The sequence below is a fragment of the Anneissia japonica genome, unplaced genomic scaffold (genome assembly GCF_011630105.1).
Source record: "Anneissia japonica isolate Jap-2015-1 unplaced genomic scaffold, ASM1163010v1 scaffold232_len381862_cov165, whole genome shotgun sequence".
NCBI lineage: Eukaryota > Metazoa > Echinodermata > Crinoidea > Comatulida > Comatulidae > Anneissia > Anneissia japonica.
Window position 1 is genome coordinate 219,571 of NW_022702252.1, and position 23,559 is coordinate 243,129.

At 33.3% G+C, this 23,559-nt stretch overlaps 2 protein-coding genes across 2 annotated transcripts in view; one reads left to right on the forward strand and one right to left on the reverse strand.

Moving 5' to 3' along the window:
- The first annotated feature begins 239 nt into the window (after window positions 1–239).
- Window positions 240–11,499, forward strand: LOC117103827 (DNA replication complex GINS protein PSF1-like). The gene is made up of 8 exons (XM_033244455.1): window positions 240–371; window positions 3,930–3,994; window positions 4,780–4,875; window positions 7,106–7,196; window positions 8,255–8,335; window positions 9,158–9,190; window positions 9,666–9,740; window positions 10,366–11,499. Exons 1-8 carry the CDS (start codon window positions 297–299, stop codon window positions 10,432–10,434), a joined length of 585 nt encoding a protein of 194 aa, XP_033100346.1. The 5' UTR covers window positions 240–296; the 3' UTR covers window positions 10,435–11,499.
- Window positions 11,500–13,878: 2,379 nt separating this feature from the next.
- Window positions 13,879–23,559, reverse strand: part of LOC117103819 (serine/threonine-protein kinase D1-like) — a 48,461-nt gene continuing 38,780 nt past the window's right edge. The window contains exons 14-16 of the mRNA XM_033244442.1: window positions 23,122–23,387; window positions 22,232–22,424; window positions 13,879–21,902 (exon numbers count right to left, since the gene is read on the reverse strand). Of these exons, the coding sequence (XP_033100333.1) occupies window positions 21,720–21,902; window positions 22,232–22,424; window positions 23,122–23,387 (642 nt within the window). The 3' untranslated portion in view covers window positions 13,879–21,719. The remainder of the gene's footprint in view (window positions 21,903–22,231; window positions 22,425–23,121; window positions 23,388–23,559) is intronic.

The following is a 23,559-nucleotide window of genomic DNA, read 5'->3' on the forward strand; positions in this document are numbered from 1 at the left end:
TCTATTGAGCACAATAATTTAATTTAATAAGTTTTACTTCGTAGCACCCGTTCAAATGATTGATGCTAAATTTCACATATTATAACTTATCTACATTTGTCATAATGCATTTTGAATGCATACACTTGACGACGCGACACCATCCGCTGATTGTCGGAGTTAAAAAAACAAGGATGTTAGTGGGAAACTCAAATGTCATCAGATTACGATATCAGTTATACTGCCACCTATATAATTAAGGGAAAGGCTCTTGTTGGCCTATCTGTTATGGTTTGGAGAGCGCGAAAAGTCTAAACATGTATGGCGAATTAGCACTTGAATTGATTAGAGACCTTCAGCGATCTCTTGACGGTTCTCTTCTAACTTTTAACGTAAGTGGTTCCATGTAATTTAATACACGGTATATAATATTATAGTAGGTGCAAGACTATTGCTAATTTATGACTCGGATTCACTGGGTGGGAGTGGTACTCTACTAAAATGCTAGCTAGGCCAGGCCTAGCATAGATAGACCCGGTCCCTGACTAGGCCTAGCTAGGCCTATTGCCAACCTAGCTAGGGTAGGCTAGGGGCCTAGGCCTAAGTATTAGGGATCAAGTGCGATCCATGGACCCCGTGTAAGTAGCTCAGGTCCAATATCTTCTACAGTAGTAAGGACCTCTAACGGGATATTCCATTTTCTGCACAGGTTATCTAATTATCAAATGAATTTCCAACCTGATCGTCGTCCTATGCGATGGCGAGAGGATGTAAACAACGATGTAACAACCGTATTGAGGACGTTCATGGCTTTATTTGGACAAATAAATACTGTTAAAAATTTTAAAAATACGAAAAGTTTCACATGTAACAGAATTTAAGCCCAAAATCGACATTAATATTATAAATGGATAATTTATATCCGAAAATATTCAGATGACGTCAGAAACGGATGAAATGAATGAATGATATAGTAACGCGTATGACATTAATAAACAAAAACATTAGCATCTATTAATAGAATAAATCATATAAATACATAGGCCTATATACGAAAATGTACTGTATATAATATTATTAAGTGATTAAATAAGTTATAAAACCATTACAAACAATTCTGACAAATAAATACTTGTTAATGTTAAAAATTAAAAAGGTTTCAATGTTAATTACTGTATACACATTTTGGTAATTTCCTGTCGTTTGGGTGTTTATTCAGGTAGTTCCGTATCATTTGGGTAGTTGTGTATCATTGGGGTCCTTGGCTACATGGTTGTTTCACGCCAGTACCTATGATCTTACTAGCTTGTTTGATTACCAGCATTTTTACCCCCTTATTATTGAACCAAATCACACTGCTGAGTATTGAATCCGATTGTGTAACAGATACATTAAACAGATAAAACATTACGCTCAACATTAAATTTTCCTAATTCTAATAAGGAAGTACTTTTCTTTTTTTCACATTTGGAGCTCAACTTATCTTTGTTACAGCCCAGTTTAATATGTCATCAGTTTAAACAACTACTAAGGTAATTATATCTACACAAAAAAAACAGGAACATCGATATAAAAAAACTTTCATTATTAACAGGTATATAATAATTAGATATAATGGAAACAGTAATGGAAAAAGAGCATCCATGTGGAGCTCCAGTGGTACTTTACATTTGTTAGACAGAATCAGTGAATCAAGGACGACTGGGCCCATTTCCAGACTATCGGGCCCATTTTCAGGATGATCGGGCCCACTTTCAAATTGGGCCAGATCGTCCTGTGACTGATCGTCTGTACAGTAAATCATAAGTAGTACCTCTCGCCACTATGTGCTTTCACACCTAACTTTTAATTCTTAATTTTTTTACCTCAGTGTTTTTCTCATAGTCATAACATATCATTATAAAACATGTTTACATGTACATGATTTTACCACTCACAAAGTACCTTTTTCAACTTAATAATACCGTTGTGAGAATCTGATCCAACTCGGACCACAAGTCAACTCGGCCACAAGTCAAACTTGGCCACAAATCATCTCGGCTACAAGTCATCTCTGCCACAAAAAGTTCGGCTACAGTCAACTCGGCCACAATTCAACTCGGCCACAAGTCAACTCGGCCACAAGTCAACTAGGCCACAAGTCAACTCGGCCACAAGTCAACTCGGCCACAAGTCAACTGCAGCCTATTTACTGGTACTACACTTTGAAGGAGTAATTCATGAAGTATAAAATACTAATTCTTTAAGTATTACTATAAAGTATTGTTATTATTATTGCTGTTTTATTGTTTTCATTGTTGTTATTATTGTTGTTTTTATTACCATTAGTTTTAATATTAATTATTAGTCTTAACATCTGTATTGTTTAAATTTTTGCTGATATTAGTATTATTGTTACCATATAAATAATAGATAATTTTCAATTTATTCATATTGTTATTATTATTCACATTATTATTATTATTATTATTATTATATTAGTCTTAGTATTATTATTTTAATAATAGTAATTTAAAAATTATTGTTATTGGTGTTTTATTGGTATTTTTCTCATATTATTATTATTGTTGTTGTGGTTGTCACCTTTATTATCGATATTATTACCCTATTACTAAATAGGCCTAGTATTATAAGTATCATCATTATTATTACTAATTAGTATTATTATTATTATTATAAAAAAAAACATTATCTTTAATTTATTATTGTTATTATTGCTATTATCACCTTCAATATCGTTATTATCACTAATTAGTATTATTAAACTAGATATTTAATTATTATTATTACCAATTGGTATTATTACTATTAGTATTTTTAAAATAAAAATTACTATTAATATTGTTGTTATCACCTTTATTATCGTTATTATGACTAATTAGTACTTTTAAAGTAAATATTATTAATTTATTGTCGTTATTGTTGTTTAATATTATTGTTGAAGTAGAATGTTGTGAGTAAACAGAAGACGAATACACGATGTCAGTAAGATTTTCTTGTAATAATCATTATAATTAGGCTACCTACCGTAAGTTATTAGTTATCCATAAAAGGAGATATTATGGGCAATGCTTAAGCTCCACTAACCATGTTGGAATATTAATGTCTATGATACGTGGATGACAATAAGTAAAATGAAAAAATTAATATGTACATGTATTATAAAATAAAATGTATAATTGAAATTAAATATGAGAAGATGTAAAGGGGTGGGTGGCAAAAGTCCGGGAGAAATCGTTCTGTCGAAAATGACACTGGAACCTCAATTACAAGACCCTGAATGTTAAACAGGACGCTCTGAAAGATGGTACTGTATGATGCCGCATTTTGTTGTCGGATGTTTCATGGGAAAATTCTGATTCAAAGTTTAACATTGCCATTCAATAGTTTTAAAATTTAAGAATTAAAAAAAAAAAAACATTCTGGCAATTTATTAATGATTGCAAAATAGCAGCAGCACAGAAATGCTGTATATGTTATATAAAGGTATTTTTTTTGTTGAAAAAGCTACATTTGTGAGTGGTTGAAGCATGTACTGTAAACATGTTTTATAATGATTTGTTGTGATTATGAGAAAAACATTGAGGTAAAAAAATAAAGAATTATAAGTTAGGGGTGAAAGTGCATTAGCGACCAACCTCTCTACTCTGCTGGCTAGTCCTACCATATGAGCTGTGTAAGACGATTAGACCCATGCCAGGTTGATCTTGTGCCCATGTTTTGTGAACGATCTGGCCCACTTTTCTCTAGTACCTATAAACATGAACAGATATTATCACACTAGTGGGTGTACCTAATATATTTTTAAACTAATAAACTTGATTTTATTTTCTTGTTTGAAAATAGATTAGGTCTATCGATACAATACAAAATCAGATAAAACTATTCGATCATTTAGTTGGGTGTACATTAAATATTGGATAATTTGTGTCAATCGTTTCTCTCAACAGGATGATGGTGTGCGGCAGGTGTTGGAAGAGATGCGGGCGCTCTTTCATCAAAACCAAGTTGATGTGTACGAGTTTTATGATTTTTTGTCTTATCATTCTAAAGCTTAGATAAAGGGAAAAAATTCTTTTCATATATCTTTTTTTAACAATATGAACTGTAATATGATAATATAATTAATATCCTTCCTTGATCAGGAAGCTGCTGCTGCTGTGATCGCAATGAGGCCACGCCAAGGACTTCGGTCTTAAGCAAGGTGTGATGCTTCTGATAGGCTTTGCCCTGTCATGGTCCTGATGGAATGAGTGTATAATATTCACTATATGTTTTGTTCCCATTAGAATGTTGCTAAATGAGCTGAGACCATGTTGGTTCATTTTCTCCATCACATCTTTTTTTTAAAGATTTTTATGGGTGTTGTTTGTTACACTATTTTTATATGTTTCAAATTTTAAATCAGTTGGTGGACTGCCATGGGAATAACTGTTTTTACTGCATACCTTAGCGAGAACATTAAAAAAAAAAAAAAAACTTTTGGTCTGCTACTGATCTATCTTTTTAATACTGTGTACATTTTAAGTTATGTGTGTGAATTGTTTTACTGAGGGAAAATAAATCTTTTTTTAACAGCTGCAACTCAAAAAGAATTTATATAAATAAAAGACAAGGTCTTGTGTGAAAATTCTATTGTTTCTTTAAAGACTTACAGTAAAATAAAAAGTTATAATACCTTTGTTACATTAATGTTACATATTTTATTTTTATTTATTAATAAAATAATAGTTTTCATACCTTTTTTGTTACATTGTTAACTGTATAATATAACTATATCATTTCATTTATATATTTTAGGTCATCCAGTACAGCAGGTGAAACCAGGATGCTTGCTGGTGTCCAGTTTCGACATGATTGCCTCCACAGGAACAAGCGATTACTGCTAGCTTATTTGTAAGAATATCATTACCTAAAATCAGTTACTGTATTTCACAGGTGGGCAAAGTGCGGCCTGCAGGCCGCATGCAGCCCAACAGTGATTTTTTTGAGGCCTGAGAAAATGAATTAAAATCCCTATGTTCAGCCAAACAAACATCATTGGCTAGAAAAAATCTTTTTTTTTACGGCCTGACACCGTTCATCTGTTAAAAAGTAATATTAAAACTGAGAATAAAGTTGTATAAAAACAGTGCATGCAGATTTTTGGAAGCATGTTGGAAACATGACAGTTTGGCTGCAGCCCTCGGTGTTAAATCAAAAATTCACTTTGGCCCTCCGACCGATAATTATTCCCACCCCTGCTGTATTTCAATGAACCTGCATATTTGATTATGTTGCATACCATTACAAAATGACAATGTATTTAAAGATGTACTGTCCATTGCAAAAAACAAAAAAAATCATACAATTCATTTTGTGAAATTTACTTGCCCATTTTGAAGTAACATAAAAATTATCAACTTGAACATAGAAATTAGTGTATTTAAAAAATGCTTACCCATAAAGATAAGATAAGATAAGATTTTCTTTATTGTCACGTTTACAATGAAGTATACATGAAATTTTTCCTGTTGACACTTGAAATCTTAACTACTAGATAAAAACATACATAAGGCGAAATAAAAAAAATAAAAAAATACGTTATCACAAAACCATTTTACATATACACAGGTCGTTCAAGCAAATAAATATGGATTATCTTTTAAATTTTGAGTTGTGTAAGTGGATGGAATTATGCACAAATGATTTTCTGCATCTATTTGTTTTACATTTCATAGGAAGTAGTCGGCCAGATCTACAGATAAAGAGTTCCTTATGTAGCGGATGGAAGTTGTCTTCTAGAATTTTCTTTAAATGAGTAATGGCCTCTCTCTCATAGACATCTTCAACCTTATTTACATCATTTTCAATCAACTTGCGGGCATTTTTTATGATTTGATCAATTTTCATCTTATTAAAAAAAACCATCATTTAAAGCCAGACACTCACTGCATTGTAAAACCGTTGTACAACGAATCCACATTTGCTTCGGCGAGCGATAGATGATGCAACGCCGTCTGCTGATTGTCAGTGGCAATCTGAACGGATCCTCATTAAAAAGACGATCCGTTGGGTCCACGTCTTTGCGTTACAGCAAAAAAATTATAGAAACACTTCCAGTCACTGGTTTATTGCTAATAAACAAAGCGGTGATGCTGGTGTCTTCTGCCGTTCCTGTCTTTGTTACATTATGCTATTTTCTGGGTTAGGTTTTGGGATTTATTTTCTGCTCAAAGTTTTTGTCTTTACCTCAAGCACCTTGAGTATTTTTTAAAGTGGATATGTGCACTATATAAATCATGTATTATTATTATTATTCTCTAAACCACTGGTTCTTATTAGTCTACCTGCAGAGTTTTTTAATCTGGCCCCTAAGAAGCTCTGATTGGTTGTGCCTTCTTTTTCTTCGTAAAAAGTAGAAACATTTTGAACTACTGATTTCGCTGAAGCGAAGAACTTTGATAGAAATGTGAATGCCAATGCGCATCAACCAACGTGTTCTTTTCGCACGAATATATTCGTCTAGTGAAAAACAAGCTTAAGGAATAGCGTCTTTGCGTTACAGCGAAAAAATTATAGAAACACTTCCAGTCACTGGTTTATTGCTAATAAACAAAGCGGTGATGCTGGTGTCTTCTGCCGTTCCTGTCTTTGTTACATTATGCTATTTTCTGGGTTAGGTTTTGGGATTTATTTTCTGCTCAAAGTTTTTGTCTTTACCTCAAGCACCTTGAGTATTTTTTAAAGTGGATATGTGCACTATATAAATCATGTATTATTATTATTATTCTCTAAACCACTGGTTCTTATTAGTCTACCTGCAGAGTTTTTTAATCTGGCCCCTTAAGAAGCTCTGATTGGTTGTGCCTTCTTTTTCTTCGTAAAAAGTAGAAACATTTCGAACTACTGATTTCGCTGAAGCGAAGAACTTTGATAGAAATGTGAATGCCAATGCGCATCAACCAACGTGTTCTTTTCGCACGAATATATTCGTCTAGTGAAAAACAAGCTTAAGGAATAGTTATAGGCTGTGAGCACATTGTACGCCTTCTTTGAGAAAGGAGGGGTTTCACTCCCATGCCTTATTGCCCAACAGTCTATATGTGATGTATAAATATTATCACTTTATTTTATTGATATGTAGATACAACCGCTTGCAAGTAATCAGACAAATGCGATGGGAATTTGGGAGTGTTTTACCTGCTGATGTAAAGCATAACCTCTCAGAAAATGAGGTAGGTTAAATCAAATTCAGTATGATTTTCTTGAAGCCAAAAGCCAGAACAATTATTTAACATAACATAAAATTACTCAATATGGTTAGTTAAGGGTATGCATAATTTAAATATAGAGTACTACCCACTAGGCAAGTTAATTGCAGACTCTAGACATATAAGTTGATCTAGTACTATGTTGAGCCCTGATATTACTAAGTTATCAAATATTAGAATAATCAAAATAATTGTTAAGTATCATGAAAGCTATTCAATTTTATATCAAATTGTAGGCCTACTTTGTTGAATACATGTCATAAGGGGAAAAAGAAAGTGGCTATTATTACACCAATCACAAATTCTTATTGGATGTTTAACACAGTACCAAAAGAAAAGGAGTTTTTTTTTGGTTTAAAATCGTTCATACTGTAGTAGGCCTAATTCTGGGGTTCATACAATTGACGCTGTTTAATTTGGCCAGTACGATCACCATTGTTATTAAACTTTTTTTTTTGACCCAATAAAGGTTGATAATACAGTGACAAGAAATTTCTTTCTGTATGATAATTAGTGAATTAAGCACTGAGACTTGAGAAGCTGTAGAGTGCATATAAAAAATGTACATGTTAGGGAGGTTTCGCATGCGAACACATACAGTTAGTGTGACGCATACGTCATCATTTATGACATCATACGCTGGTTGCTATCCGTTACCTGTGTGGACATCACGCATATCTCGCTCACTACACATAAGTGAGAAACGCGCAAGGAAACTTTGGATTTCTAGTAGAAAACGGAATAGGCCTAGGCTAGGCCTAAGGCCATGTGCTTAAACTTTGCTGTCATTGTGAAAAGCACACCATGGCTAAAAACCGTTACGGATAGCTAAACCTATGCGTACACATATTCGTTTGCTTGTGAAACCTCTATTATTAATATTTAGTATTAGTATTTTTATTATTACTGATATTATTATTAATTATTATTATTATTGTTGTTATTATTATTATTGTCATTGTTATTAACATTGTAAACACAGTCTATGCTTTCATCAATCATGTCCTGTCACGTTATCATAGGTTCAGTGGTTTGGTCGCTATAACAAGTCATTAGCAAAGTACATGAGATCATTAGGTTCAGATGGCTTGGATCTAACTCAGGTGAGTGCAAGTCTTATGTTAATCATCAGTGGCGGATTAAATGTGTGGGTTAAAATGGAGAAAAAAAGAAAATTATGTCAAATTTATGTCTGAGAGTGCCATTTCCATGGTTTTATTTGATTTTCTCACTGTTGATGTGGTGATTTTTCTTCCTGCTTTTTGATGTTTAAAACTGTACCTTTCTTTTGTATTTGTTTGTGAATTGTCTGATTTCTTTATATTTTTTTTTATGTTGCTCTTATCTTTGTTGATTGGTTTTCTTTTTGTATGTAAATTTGTCCTTTTATTTCCTTGTTTTTGATTCCTTTGATGTTGCTTTCATTGTTTAATGATTTTCTTTGTACTAGATTATTGAGCATGAAATAAAAACAAACCAGCCATCTAAAGGTGCCATAATCAATAGATTTCTTACCCCACCCATGGTGAAGCTGAGGTGGTCCAGACCCTCCATTTTGTGAAAGTTCTCCCTCTGGTCCACTTTGTATTTTGATTTAATACTGATCATGCAATTAGTGAGGTTTGGAGCTACTCAAGTTGAGCTCAGGCCTTGTGTTGATCATGCAATTACTGTAAGGTTTGAGTCTACTGGAGGTGAGTGCTGGCCTTGTGTTGATCATGCAATTAGTCAGTGTGAGGTTTGGGTCTAACCCAGGAGAGTTCTGGCTTAAGTTGAGGTTTAGGTTTATATTAGGGGAGTTTATGCACTCAGGTTTTTAGTTGATAATGGGATAATTCATGTGTAAACACATGGTAAACATAAACTCTTTCCCATGGTCTAAGCAAGCCAATGGAATTAAAAATATTTGTTTTCTTTTATTACAGAATACAAAGCCTCCAAAAGGTTTATATATTGAAGTAAGTTGATAAACCATCAAGGACCTATACAGTAATTATATAAATTACAGAATTTAGCTATTTTCTGAACACATGGTGATGAAGTAGTGTACATACACATAGCAACCTAGTGCATTCACCTGATGCTAGTGTTGTTACATCAGTACATGTTGTTCCAAAAAGTATAGGAACACAGGTCCAATGTCTTACAATTTGCTCTTGTCATTATACACAAATTATTTAAATTTGAATGAAACTGAATCTGGAAATAAGATCTTAGAAATGCTCCTTCATGGACTATTCAACTAGATAGCCAAATAGATTCTCTATGCCAGGTAGTTTTTTCACTTTTGAACAATTTATCCAGATCTGGAAAACACTTGCGATCGGCTTTAAAGTTATTTGAAAGGGTGTTATAATTACTAATCAAATATTATGTTATATAAATTTTGAAAAAAATTACATTTACTTGTATTAATCTTATTAATTTCTACAGGTACGATGCCTAGTGGACCATGGAGAATTTGAGACGGAAGATGGAACAATAATTGTTTTAAATAAGAATTGTCAGGTGAGAAGTTTGCTTTGTAGTGTTACTGATAGGCTCCATTCAAATACTGATTTTGTTTATTACCACACACACTCAACATTTGTCACTAACATGTATTGGTAATCTTCATACAATACCTTTATATAGGGCAAAATGATAATGTAAAAAAAAAATAATAAAAACAAAAAAATAAAATAACAAAGATAAAAATAGCATGACTAAACATTAAAAGCAATACTGTTTAATTACAAGCACTATACAAAAACATTTACATTATTTTTTGTAATTTTCATATAATGCAAAAGAAAGATTCAGAATACAAGATTAGTAATCAACAAAAGAAAAGTTGTTGGGATAAATGAACTTTGCATATCAAAAGCAATCAATGTAATGTCACGGAAGGTAGTTTCAACTTAGAATGAGCCCTTTTCATAAGAATGAACGTAACTATGCTCACAATTAAGCACATGTAAACAATAAGAGACAAGAAATATACAAACAATGGGAGGCATTTTTGAAACATGGCATTAAGCAAAAAAGAGTTAAGAAAGTTCCATGTTGCTGGATGTGCCTGTTACATCACTAACACTAATAGTGATAATTATATAAATTGTCAACTAATCCTTATCTATGTTGTTATTTACAGCATTTTTTATTACGATCACAGTGTGAACATCTAGTAAGACAAGGCATACTGGAACACATCATTTCATGAGGCTGGCAGAGAAGACAATTCAAGCAATTTTGGTTTGATTAAGGGCCGAGAAAGTTCCCATTATCAAATGCATCATCACTAATGTAGATTAATAAATGTTATGCACAACAAAGTTCAAAATCAAAACCATAGAACAATTTAACTGAAGTTCGCTTGGTATTGTCGATGGGATTTGTTCAAGACAAACAAGATATAACAGGGAACTTTTGATTTGCGTCAACGTAGAACGTAATGATGTCACATTAATGTAACTGTGCACGTGTGAACGTTGTGCATTACGTTCCCTCCTGAAATCTGGATTGGTTGTTGGCCGAATGTATGTTCAGACCAAAATGAGGACTATACTTTATTAAACATTCCTACAATTGTACGTAGGCGACATATCTGCGTACCCGTTGTAAAAAATAAAAATTTATTTAAAGTAGAACGCGGAATGCATGTGACGACAGTCACTGATTGAGTGAATCTGTTCTACCATGGAGGTATTTTTGAGATCACTGGGTAACAGATCCCTTTGACTCGACAAACCAATGTGTTCCCTGCCATTGATTCACGCATGGCCGTCTATCATATTATTAACCATTTTTCATTACCAACAACCTGGCAACAACAGGCTTTTATATGCTTCAACACAATAGTTGTGCAATGCGACACAATATGCCGTTGGGTGTTAACTCATTAAATACCTTTAAAATTAACAATGTTCCCCTCCCTGATTTTTTCAGACTTTTAGAATGTTACATGTATACTTCAGGAACAGATTCCGCAAATAATTTCCATTGCAATTAGTTCTACAGTAGGTTCATTATAATTTTGTTATAGATTGACTGGACTGTAAAACTAAAAATTATTCCGAATTTGGATTGAATTTTCAAATAGTCCACATGTGTTCACACTAAAATAACTTAGTTTATAATACAGTAATCCTCAATCATTCCTTGATTAATATCTGTTAAAATTATAATTAACAAGTTTTATCCAATTTATGGAAATTCAAGTTGAAATATACCCTACGTTTAAGGTTCATGTAAAGTTTCATTAAATTCAAAACTCTTTTGTAGAAAATATTAATGTTTGCTATTTTTTGAAGGATAAATGTATTAGCTTTAAGCAAAGAGTATAAATAGAACAAGAGAGCCAACAACGCTCATTGAGAGCGTAAAAAAACCATACGCCCATACGCAGCTAGTGTAGGACGCCAACTAACGCTTGTATGTGTTTTATTACCCAGTACTCCACCGCGCACGGTCGGTTTGTCTGTTTATCTGTTCTCCACAAGATACTGTACTTTTGTTTTCTGCTTACTGAGTTTATAGCGGGCTTACTTCTACCGCGCTGCGCAGCGCTGCACTGGGTAATAAAAAGAACATACAACCATTAGTGGACGTCCTACACAGGCGTGACGTTTTTACGAATGGGATTTTGCTCTCTCGTTCTATTTATACTCTTTGCTTTAAGGTGGAAATGATTGTGCAGCCATAGCAATTAGCTGTAGCCAGTGTGCATTGAAAAAAGATGCTCTCCATTTTGCCATGTTCAAATTATTGATAAACTATGCCAGCTGAGCAACTGGTGGCGGAGCATACATTAGACTGCAAAGGCATCTCGTAAACTGACCTTATTCTGCGTTGTATGCGCAGAGCTTTTTCAAGTTATCACAGTAATACCTCCATGGTTCTACGTTCCCATTCTACATTCACAATCGAAACCTCCATTATATCCGTGGAGAACCTCTTTCTCGATTTATACTCTGGAGATAAGCATGTGTAATAGGATGTCTTTGTATAATAATGTAATGTATTCATCATGTATCACAAAAAAAGTCAGTTGATGGTCATAGCTAGCCTATAACTATCATGTTTCTGGTTAGACATCCTACAAAATCTGACAGTGTGTACTTTGCTGTCAGATAACAATTGTTAGAGTAAGCCACACTAAAACAATTTACTTAAATATAGGCCTATTATATATTTTGTCAGGGTGGTCCATTCAGTCAGAGCTAATCCATATGAATTTTCAAAACATACACTGAAATAACAAGTAACAATAGAAATGAACTACTGTACACCTAATATGATTTTAAGAATTTACTAAAATCCAAATTAAAAATTTTACAGAAAGATAAATGAATAGAATTAAAGTATATTTTTGCTTCACAATTTAAATGAATACTAAATATAAATCAAATTAAATAATTATTAGGTAAAGGATAATTACAGAAAATGAACAAAATTACAATATAACAAAGTCAAACATAATCACAAAATCAAATAATATATGCCATGTTATTTGCCAAGCTGAAGAAAACTTTTAATAAGATAATGCAAAAGCAATCAGGTGTCGAGCCTTATAGCTTTGGAGATTATGATTTTGCTATGGAAATACTGTACAGTTCTCCATCTAATTAATGACCCCTTTTCTTCCCCCGGATATACATCTATCTTTTATTTATATCATTAATATATATAAAATTCATATAAAAGACAAAAATATATTATATGAAATAAAGGAGACAAAATATTTACAGGCCTCCAGGCCTGTAAATATTTTGTGAAATATTTTTTTGAACTAGAGTTCAAATCTGGATGCAAGGCAATAAATTAAAAATTCAGATCAAGAACATTAAAAGGGTTTTGTATGATTAAAGACCAAACCTGCCAGCATTCTTCCCTTCCCCCCCCCAAAAAAGAAGAAAAACCAACGCGGAGAATTAAAATGTTATTTATTTTCTACATATTAGATAGTATAATACATACTGTACTCCCAAGTATCGAAATGCACATCATGTTGGGATTCAATATTTCAACATTAATTATGTCATCATCAGGAAAGATAATGACATAATTAATGTCGAAATACTGAATTCCGACACGATGGCGTGCATTTCGATACTTAGAGTATGTATTATACTATCTTATCTGAGATTAATCAGTGGACCTTTCGGTTTCTACACATTAGTAGACTATCTACATAAAATTAATTAAATAAGCCTATGGAACCCCTAAATTGTTATTATTTTTCGGGGCTTCACCCGCTAAGACCACTTTCCAGACATTTTAAACAACACCTGACCTCGGGCCACCCCAGCATATTGCCACCCTAAAATTTTACTTTTAGTGAGGTTGACGCAGGGCATTCGCTTGTATTCGGTAGTGCACTTCGAATGATCAATACCAGCTATGTGTTAATTTTCTCTTATCTTCAATTGTATCTCCAGTATGTCTGCTATGGGAAAACATGATTCCCCCCAAAAATGTTTATGTTTTTTTGTCCCCCCCCCCCCCCCCCCCCGATTACAGATGCTGGCGCAGCCACTGCTTAACGTCTCTGCGGTGGTTCAGTGCACAATAGCTAGACCAGCTTAGCCTACTGAGCTAAGCACTGTGCGCTGTGAGTACATTTCAGAAAAAGGTAAAATATAACAGCAACAAAACGACATGCATCTGTATACACTACTTTGTGTTTTATTATCCACATAGTGATATAAATGTCACCACCAGAATTGAACACCACTCAAGGTTTGACTAAAGCCTCTACACAAATCTTGAATTCTCATCAAACTAACTACAAGTACCATAATGTATATTTTCATCTGTAAAAATGGTGGGAAAGTAGAACGACACAGGTACCACAAACATCAACAAACCATGTGTTAAGTGCAACATAACAGAAATTGTTTGTTTTTCATTATCCAATGATATGCATCTTTGACATTATTTTGTTGAGGTATACACTACACTTTAAACCAGCAAAATTCCTCTGTCTCTATTTGCAAATTCTAATTCCTATTTAAAAAATATACAGAGAATGTTTACACTGCACAAACAAGATGTTTACAGTTTAAAGAAAATGTTTCATAATTAGAGACGAATGTGTGAACTACAAATCTGGCAAGAGAAAATTTGAAATGTTTTAAAACTAAAAATACAAATTTGGATGACAAATGGTAATATAAATATGACAAAGAAACTTACTGTAAAAGTTTGTGCTCAATTTTTTTGTCTGAAGTTTAAAAACAAGGCATGTTTTTCAAAACATTTTATATATTACAACACCTTCTCTTCAAATTCTAACTGTGTTCACACAGAACTTCAAAATGACTGCATCATTGTCATGTTATAGCAAAATCTTGAGACCATACTTAACATAATATTTTGTACATCTATAGAACACATGAAACAATAACCATACATTTTTATAATGAAAGAATAAAAAATACCTTGTACTTATCAAAAAGAAAAGTTCATAAAACCTTAAAATTAAGTATGTTTAAAGCATATGGAAAGTTATGTTATTAATGCAATTACCTCAGTATCAGGAATGCATGCCATTTAAACTGATTAATGCAACATTTTGGAAACTGTTATTGTAACAAACATGTGATAAACAGAAATAATAAAAAGGGCAGAAAAAGCACCGAAAAAAATGAGTTAATACAACTTTAAAAAAAAGAAAAAAAGTTAGATTCTGAAAATAAATTCCATAAAAATAAGTATGTATGCAACAAAAGACGGTGCTACAGACCCTGGGGAAAAAAAATCAATCAGTGTAAAAACTTACAGCATTTGTAAATCGGCACCAATAAATATCGCATGAAAGACTTCTTTCGTCATCTACCTCAATTATAATGACAACACACAAAATATTTTGCTCAAAATCAGTGAAGGCTGCAGAACCTTGATACATAAACACACAATATTATTTCATTTGGTTACTATTCTATGCAAATGTATTTCAAATTTACTGTGTCCTAATTTTTATTCAATTTTTTCCCCTTTTTCAATTCATAATATGATACAGTGCAGTGAAACCTATACTTACCAATATATTTTTCTCTTTAAACATAAGAATATTATATTATTACACTTGAAGCTAACTACATTCCACAAATATATATTTATAATGAAACTGTTTAGATGTCAGTTTGTAAATGGACCCCACACAGAGGGCGGGCTCGCATTCCACTTCCTAAGGTCCTATTTACAATACGACACTGGTAATACACAAACTGAATATTTAGTACCCTAAACAATTGAAATAGCAGAATATTCAAATATTAAATGAATATTCAGTATCCTTAACAATTAAATGTTCTAATATTCCATAGCATAAATATTTAGTACTCTATAACAATTTACATGTGCTAATATCCAGTATCTGATAGAAATATTAAGCTGCAAAAATGCATAATAATGAATATTAAGTTTCTGATATGAAGTTTACTGTATTAAACAAATGCCGTTATCCTGGCCTGGTCAATGCATTGCCATTCTTCATTAACAATCTTACTATCACACACTCATCATTAAACATTCTCTGTTACTTTTGTTACATCTTGCTACTGTTGCTATTACCATCACCATTACATGCTGCCTTTCCACGACACGTACTAATTACCGTTGTTCCTCTCGTATATGCTCACCCCTGGAACACAAACTTGGGCCAATTTTGAAGGGTGGGCTAACAACTGAGGAATCCCCTGTTCAATGAAAAAACTTCAGTGATAGCCAATAAAAAGGCAAATTCTCAACACTGCTCTAAGAACAGCTGAGCTACTTATTCAAATGTGCTTTTTTTTGCCTGGAGAAACACTTGTATGTGATATCGGACATATAGTAAAAGATGTGCTTATAACTGTGGTGGGCTTGTACCAAAACCACTCACTGTATAAATACTAAATGCAGGTCTCTGATGATGCAGAGCTTTTAATCGACAGTGTCATATTGCATATGAAATATCTTCCATGAGGGCACCCTTCAAACAACCTGGTAAGTAAGTGAAATTTACAACAGCAATGACCACATTCTGGCATTACTTATACGTTTCGAGATAATATATCAATTTATGTTTACTGTGTTGTTTATAAATGGCCATCTGGTTATTATGGAATCCCTGAAGAAGTTCAGCATTTCCTGGTTTTTTCCCCGTTTGCTTTAGACCATGTTTGTTCCATTTCCATTACTCTGTCGATTATCCACTGTTTTTTGTTGTTTGCTAAATGACCACTTCATTATTATACACTAGTACTGCTTCAAAACAAGGCAAAAAAAAATTTAAAAATTGCTGTGGATTATTGTTCCAAAGATTTTACACAAATTTGAGGTGTTCAGTGTCACTTTCTTAATGGACCACAAGGTGTCGGAACAATATCCATTACCAAAAAAAAAAAAAATTGCTGTTATATATTGCTTAAGCACAAGTGACATTTGTTACTTTATGCCCAATCATCCCCAGCCCTATGCATACTGACTGGTAAAATGGTAACCATGGTACACTAACCAAATTAATTGAAGCTTGAAAAGTGGCCTTTTCCAAACACCATACCAGTATTTTGGTCTCCTTGGTAAGATTTCCAAGATTTTGCAAAGCAATCTTCATTTTTAGCCTAACATTAATAAGAATCTATTAATTATAGCATTATAAAGAACAGATGTTTACCTTGATTTATATAAATATATGAAATGTGTTGTTAAATTAAAATATTGCAGTTTAGGAAGAGTTTTATTTTAGCAATCCTAGATGCATGCTTTTGATGGCAGGCTAACAGTGTGACCTCCATTTTATCATCTCTGGGGGTGTGCCTTTGAGCTACAGTGGCAATCCAACAGGTTAATCATGTAAGCAGCTGCAGATACATTGCAAAATTGTGAGAAAAACAATGAACAAACGTCGTCTGCGATGCATGACAATAGCCAAAGTCGTATTCTCTATCTGGTATCTGAGTACCAACATATTATTTCAGGCCTAAGGAATCAAGATGAATTTAGTGTATACAGGTGGATAACATTATTTACACCTCTACAACAAATGTCACAACACAACACTAAATATCGAGATACTTCTTATATATAAAAAATGGTCTAAATTGGTCGCTCAGGTGACTGAAGTCAAAGGTCAAATATATGAAGGCATGCCATCCATCAAGGCACCAGCTAGCATTCCTAAGGAGAGAAAATCAGAAATCATTTCTTCTATGCTTCTACCAAGGACTTAAAAGGCCCTATTCCTACTCTTTCAAGCATGCCTATTATTAGCAAAATATTCAATGAGAAAACCAAGGGATTCTCATACTGTGTAGTGTTTTGAATGGTAAAACGATTTTAGTGCTATCACCCGACACAGCTTTGTTGGAAGAGTATTGGACATCCAAGTCATGTTCCTGGTGGTTGCAGGTACACTGCAAAAAATAACATTTCCTTTGTGACTGTACATCATCCTAAAATTGATAACCTTAACACTTCCAATTTTGCTGTAACATCCATTGGCATTCACCTTATCATACATAATTGATCATTGTAAAATACAATATTGGTAGTAATTTCTTAACTTTTAAACATTTATTATGCACTAAATATGATGGCTTTATTAGGTGCGACCATCATCAGGTACAGTTTTGGCTGCAACTCGCAAAGCCAGCATAGTCTGCTGGTGAATGCTTGTGTGATAAATGTTTAAAGGTTGGCAAGTAAATTGCTACCAGTGTTGCATTTACATAGTTATACCTAATATGGCTACACCTACTACACTATTATATCTATATTTGGCATTATACGTTTTACTAGATCTTAAACAAGGAATTTCATTTAAACATAATTAATCGTCTGACATGGCAAGGTCATTAAATTTTATTATAATTATTTGACATTACAATTTCATTAGGTCTTGCCAGTCATAATTTGTTATTATTATTTATCATCTGATGATTTCATTAAGGAAAATAGAAATGGTCAAATTAAACGAACATTTTTATCCATAAAAGTCCATTTAAAATGACGATACGAATATTTGGGATTTTATTGCAACATGGTCTTACTGATGACTTTCTAAACAGCTGGCCTTATATAAACAAAACAAGTGTCCAAGGTTTCTGCATCATTTTCACTTATCTCATTGTTCTTTAGTAAATGTATTGCAATTGAATTTAGTCGTCCACACACCTTTGGCACAAAAAACATTTCACTTTTTAAGCAGTACAACATTTTGACCAGGTGATTGGTTTACATGCTTTGATGTCTAATGTTAAAACATTAAACTGCTGGCCAGGTGAAGAACACTGTTTATACAGTAAAAACAGACACCGTGATGGGATGGCTGCTGGAAGCTGGCAAGATATCAAGGTAATGTGTTGTTTGGCAGTGATCTCAAACAACTGCAGGAATTCATAAGCTTACAGGTATAAGCCAATTCATGGTTGGAGCTGTGCTTGCTCGTATCCAAGGTCAATCAAGGTCAATGGACAAAAACCTATGTTGTGTGTATGGTGCTTATGTCGACTGACCTTGATACAAGCAAGCAATATCACATTATGACCATATATGGCACATCATGATTATACTGTATATACAACAGTTATTAGGCACGTTCACATAAGGTATAGTGATAAAGTCATCATGATCTATTCATCATGATAACTTTAGCATGTTTGAGAAAACTGTTCATATAGAAACCATCATCATGATCTATTTATGCTAATGTGTGCAGTATTGCATGAAAACTACCAGAAGCACATCCAATGAGGTTGGGACCTGTTTAATAAACTGAAAGCTGATTGGTTGAATTCGATCTCATGAATTAATTTATCACGTTAACCAAGGGTAATCATGATGAATCAACATGCTCCACCAAATCACAATAAGGTGATTAAGCTGAGCACGTTATTTGGTTCTGGTTGGTTCACATAAAGTTACTGGCTTGATCATGCTCCACTAGATCACGTTAAATTCTGAATGTGAACCTAGCTACAGTCAAAAAAAATTTGAATGTGTGGACAGAGAATAATGTGGCATGATTATGTGCATTCCAACCTTGTGAATCCAAGCTGATAATTGAATAAAGTTCTTTCTTTTGCTGCCATGTCTTTGGGAGGGAATCAAACTTAAAGCGGAAGTAACCTAGCCATCATGATCAAGAGATTTATTACAATACCAGGGGAAAAATTATTAGTACTATTAGGCCTATGTATGTCATGAACAAAAAGGTACTTATACATGAAAATGTAACACATTATACCAGGAATGGATAGTTTTAGGTGTTTTTAACACGCATTTTGTATTTTGTGATGTTTCCTCTAAGAATGAGGTCATGTGGAAAGTACCCCTTTCACCTAATGTTGCTTCGTTTGGATATAATGTGTACATTACCTTTCACTCCCCATCAACTTAGCCTCAGGGAAGTACACACTGTAAAGCTCTGTCCACACTATCACATTTAATTTGACAAAAACATGTGACATACCTAAATATGGTCATGATGACATTATAGCATCACCGTATATAGTCACATCATGACTATATATGGGCATTTTGTCAAAGAAAATTTGATAGTGTGGACTGAGAGCTGAAGACTTTTGACCAAACATCAAACAATAAATCTACACATTATTCTTCCTTTGTAACTTTAGGTTTTCATCCTAATAATTCCATAATTCATGATGGTGATAAAAAATCTTAGTACAAAATGCTATACAATTTAAATTTCATTTATGCTAAACATCCAAGCAATACTCTTCAACATCAAACTTATCTTTCAAGCAAAATATCTTTCTAAATTGTTTCATTCTTTAAATGGTATTCACTGAAGGCTTAATTATGTAAGCCTAAATATTTTATTTAATTAGAATTTATATTATCCCTTCAAAAAATGGATTTTTCCAATTTAGACTAATCACAATCAATTTTACAACTATACAAAGTATGTTATGTAGAATGCCAAATAAAGACAAACCTTGGAATGAAAAAAAATTAGCATACAGTGGGTTATTTTGCCTTAGACAAGTACAGTAGAACCTCGATTTTACGTACGGTACAGGTTAAATTTGTGGTAACCTTTGACCTAATACGTATGTAACGCTCAATAAACGTATGTTACGAACGAACGATTGTCACCTAGACCTAGCCTCTAGGACTACGAATAAAACCATGTGTTTAGTGTTTTTATTCCTCACTTTACGATGTCATAATAAAGTGTTCAAATAAAACCATGTGTGTAGTGTATTAATTCATCACTTTATATCTTTTATTAACTAAAGATATTTAATTAAATAAATATAGTCTGAAACTGTGGTAAAAGTGCCATTATGAGACTATTTCATGAATGTTAGATAATGTGTTCAAAAATTGCCTTCAAGCCTTTACAGGCCCTCAGGCAATAGCTAAGCTTCATTCACATTGAATCTGAACTGAAATTTAGACTACATTTATGATGCGTTGAACAAAACGTCCACATTCTAATATACCTATGCAAATTTCAGATATATTCGTTAGGGCTTCCGATCCAAAAATTCAGATTTTGGAGTGAATGCACTTTTAGCCTAGACCAGCACCGACTAGTTAGATTTGTGCAGTCGCTAACAACAGCAGCTAGCAAGGCCCTACCTATAATCATTCTCTTTGAGATTTTAAATAGTCCTCAGATACTCCCATTCAAATTTGTTTTAATTTTTCTGTTGCAATCTTGGTCTCCATAGAATCTATGAATTTTAAAACTTCATCTGTCTGAAATAAATTTTTTTGAGTTTTTTCACATTACATTTCCTTATAGTGAAAATGTGTTCCCAGCTCTGTCAGAGGTGAAGATTACAGGGAGTAGGGGGAAATGTCACTAAAATAATATTTCAGTCTGCCAATTTAAATCAAGATGGTCAATTAACAGCCATTTCTCATAAAACCGAAGTGGTGAAAAGTCAAAATATTGCAAAAAACAATTAGAAAATTTAAACTTCTAAAAAATTTACTGACTAAAAAATGAATAAAGTCAGTTTGAAAATGTCTTCTGCTGTGTACAGGTGATAGGAAATTCTACTCTCTATATAATATACATGAATTACTGCTGCTAACTTAAGTACAGCAGAAAGCATCATAACAATGCCTTAAAAAATATTGTCGTTTGTTGTGATTACACACAAAAAATCCTAAAAAATCATCTGGTTTCATTATTTTCAAACAATGTATGTAGCCAATCGATGTTGTTGGTCTGTGATCACCATTCCTCCAGACAGCCTCACCTCTCATTCGCAAGAAACAGTGTGGTAATATCTACACTTTCAGATGACAAAATGTTGCAATCTTGGGTAAACAATGTTTAGTATTTTCAGCATGATTTGTCATCATAGCAGTATCCAAAATTGCAAGATGGCTACAATAGCACCTGTACCCACAATACCATTACTCAGACCATGTATGCCACCCTCAGGTGGTAGAATTGTTGTAAAATTACGGAGCTGTTTCCAATATCATCAGACAAGCCACAATTACACAATGTGCGATTTCATTTCCAATGTTATTTCTCTACAAGGTACTGATTCGATCTAGATGACGTCCTGGACTGAGCTGGAGACGGTTAGTAGGTGGCTCCTGATCTCCATATTCTCGAGCGTAAGCCTCCCATCGCGCGTCGTCGCTCTCATGTGTGAGGTATCGCTCACCGACCTGACCTTCTAGGTGACGTAAATCCTTCCAAAGTGCATAGTTCTATTGGGTAAGATAAAATAATGGTTTTAAATTAATTATTTTCCCACATCAAATCCCACATTACATGTTAGAATTATTATATAACTTATAAATATGAATATTATCATATCTTCACCATTTGTTATCCATTTCAACCATTTTTATTATTAGCTTTTGAACTCTAGATTACAAGGATTCTAATAACGTAATTTTTCATTTTTTTTAGACAAGAGTCTGTTTTTGCTAAGAAATCAAGACTTCATAAATAGTTATTGCTGCTGAACACACACGTAAAACAAATCTTCATACTTGCTTTTTTTCCCTTTCTACAAATGCAATTGTATAAATACCTGGAGCCACGCATGTGATAGGCACTTGTCCACCGAGTAGCGCTTACGAATCTTCACTTGCAACAGATTGCCTATCAAATCTATCGCCTCATCTGAGATCTCTTTCCACGGATTCGGCGGGAACATGAATGCAGCGTTGTGTATCTGATCAGTGATTTCTTCATCCTCGTTAAATGGGAAAGTACCACTTAAACTAAAGGTTAAAAATAGAAAGCAAAAAACATATGTGAGATAAGGCAGAGTAGTACTTTCAAAAAAGTTTCAGACAATTATAGTATCTACTATATGTGCAACAACAAAATTATTATGTAAAATAGACAATTAACTTGTTTTAATCATGTGTTTCTCCATATTTTTTACAGTAATAAAATCATATACATAAAAATAGTTCTCATTAGGATAAATATTAAGAATTGCAAAGGCAGATTAAATAGGAGAAACTAGGTGACCCGGGCCTTCCTAAATTAAAAAAAATTATAAGCCAGCCATCTAGGTGCCGAAGACATAAAATTTCAAACCTTAGCCCCAATCATGGTGGACCTATAGCAGAATCCTTTTCCTATGCCTCTCCATTTCAATTTTCTGGATCTGCCAATACCCTAACTTGTGGTTTTAAAGTTTGTTCATCATCATTTATACCCACTATTTCCACAGATTGCATACCACCAAGTAAAGAGTGTCATATCGAATAAAAAACAAAAGTACAAGATGATTCTGGTTCTGGTTCTGATTTTGCCAGTTCAACAAATAATCTGTACTTAAAAAATAAAATAACCTATAGCCTATATTCCTTAAACTCAACACAGCTGGTCATTGACTCTGAAGAGCTCATCTACTCTTTGTTCAGAAGGATTTTTTGATTTATAGTTAAAAATGTTTGTGGTCTGTACCTTACATAAATGATGACACCAACAGACCACATGTCCAGTGATCTATTGTAACATTTGTTCCTAAGCACTTCTGGAGCGAGGTAGGCTGGAGTACCAACTACTGACCGTCTAAATGACTTCTCTCCAATGATTCTTGCAAAACCAAAATCACATAATTTCACCTGTTGTACAATAACACATTTTAAAGGGTTAATAAAATCACAAAACCATAGTATATATAGTATATATGGTCTATCATCGACAGAGCATCGGCTTACTCCCCAAAAACAAAACGCTGCAACCTGTGCATAACCGAGAAACTTCACATAATATATTCAGACAAACAGTCAACACTAAACAAAAGAACCGAGCTATTGTCTAAATGCAGGCACAGCAACAAATACCTACTTAAAAACAATTAACTCATTTGCATTTTCACCTGTCTTAGCATTCATATAC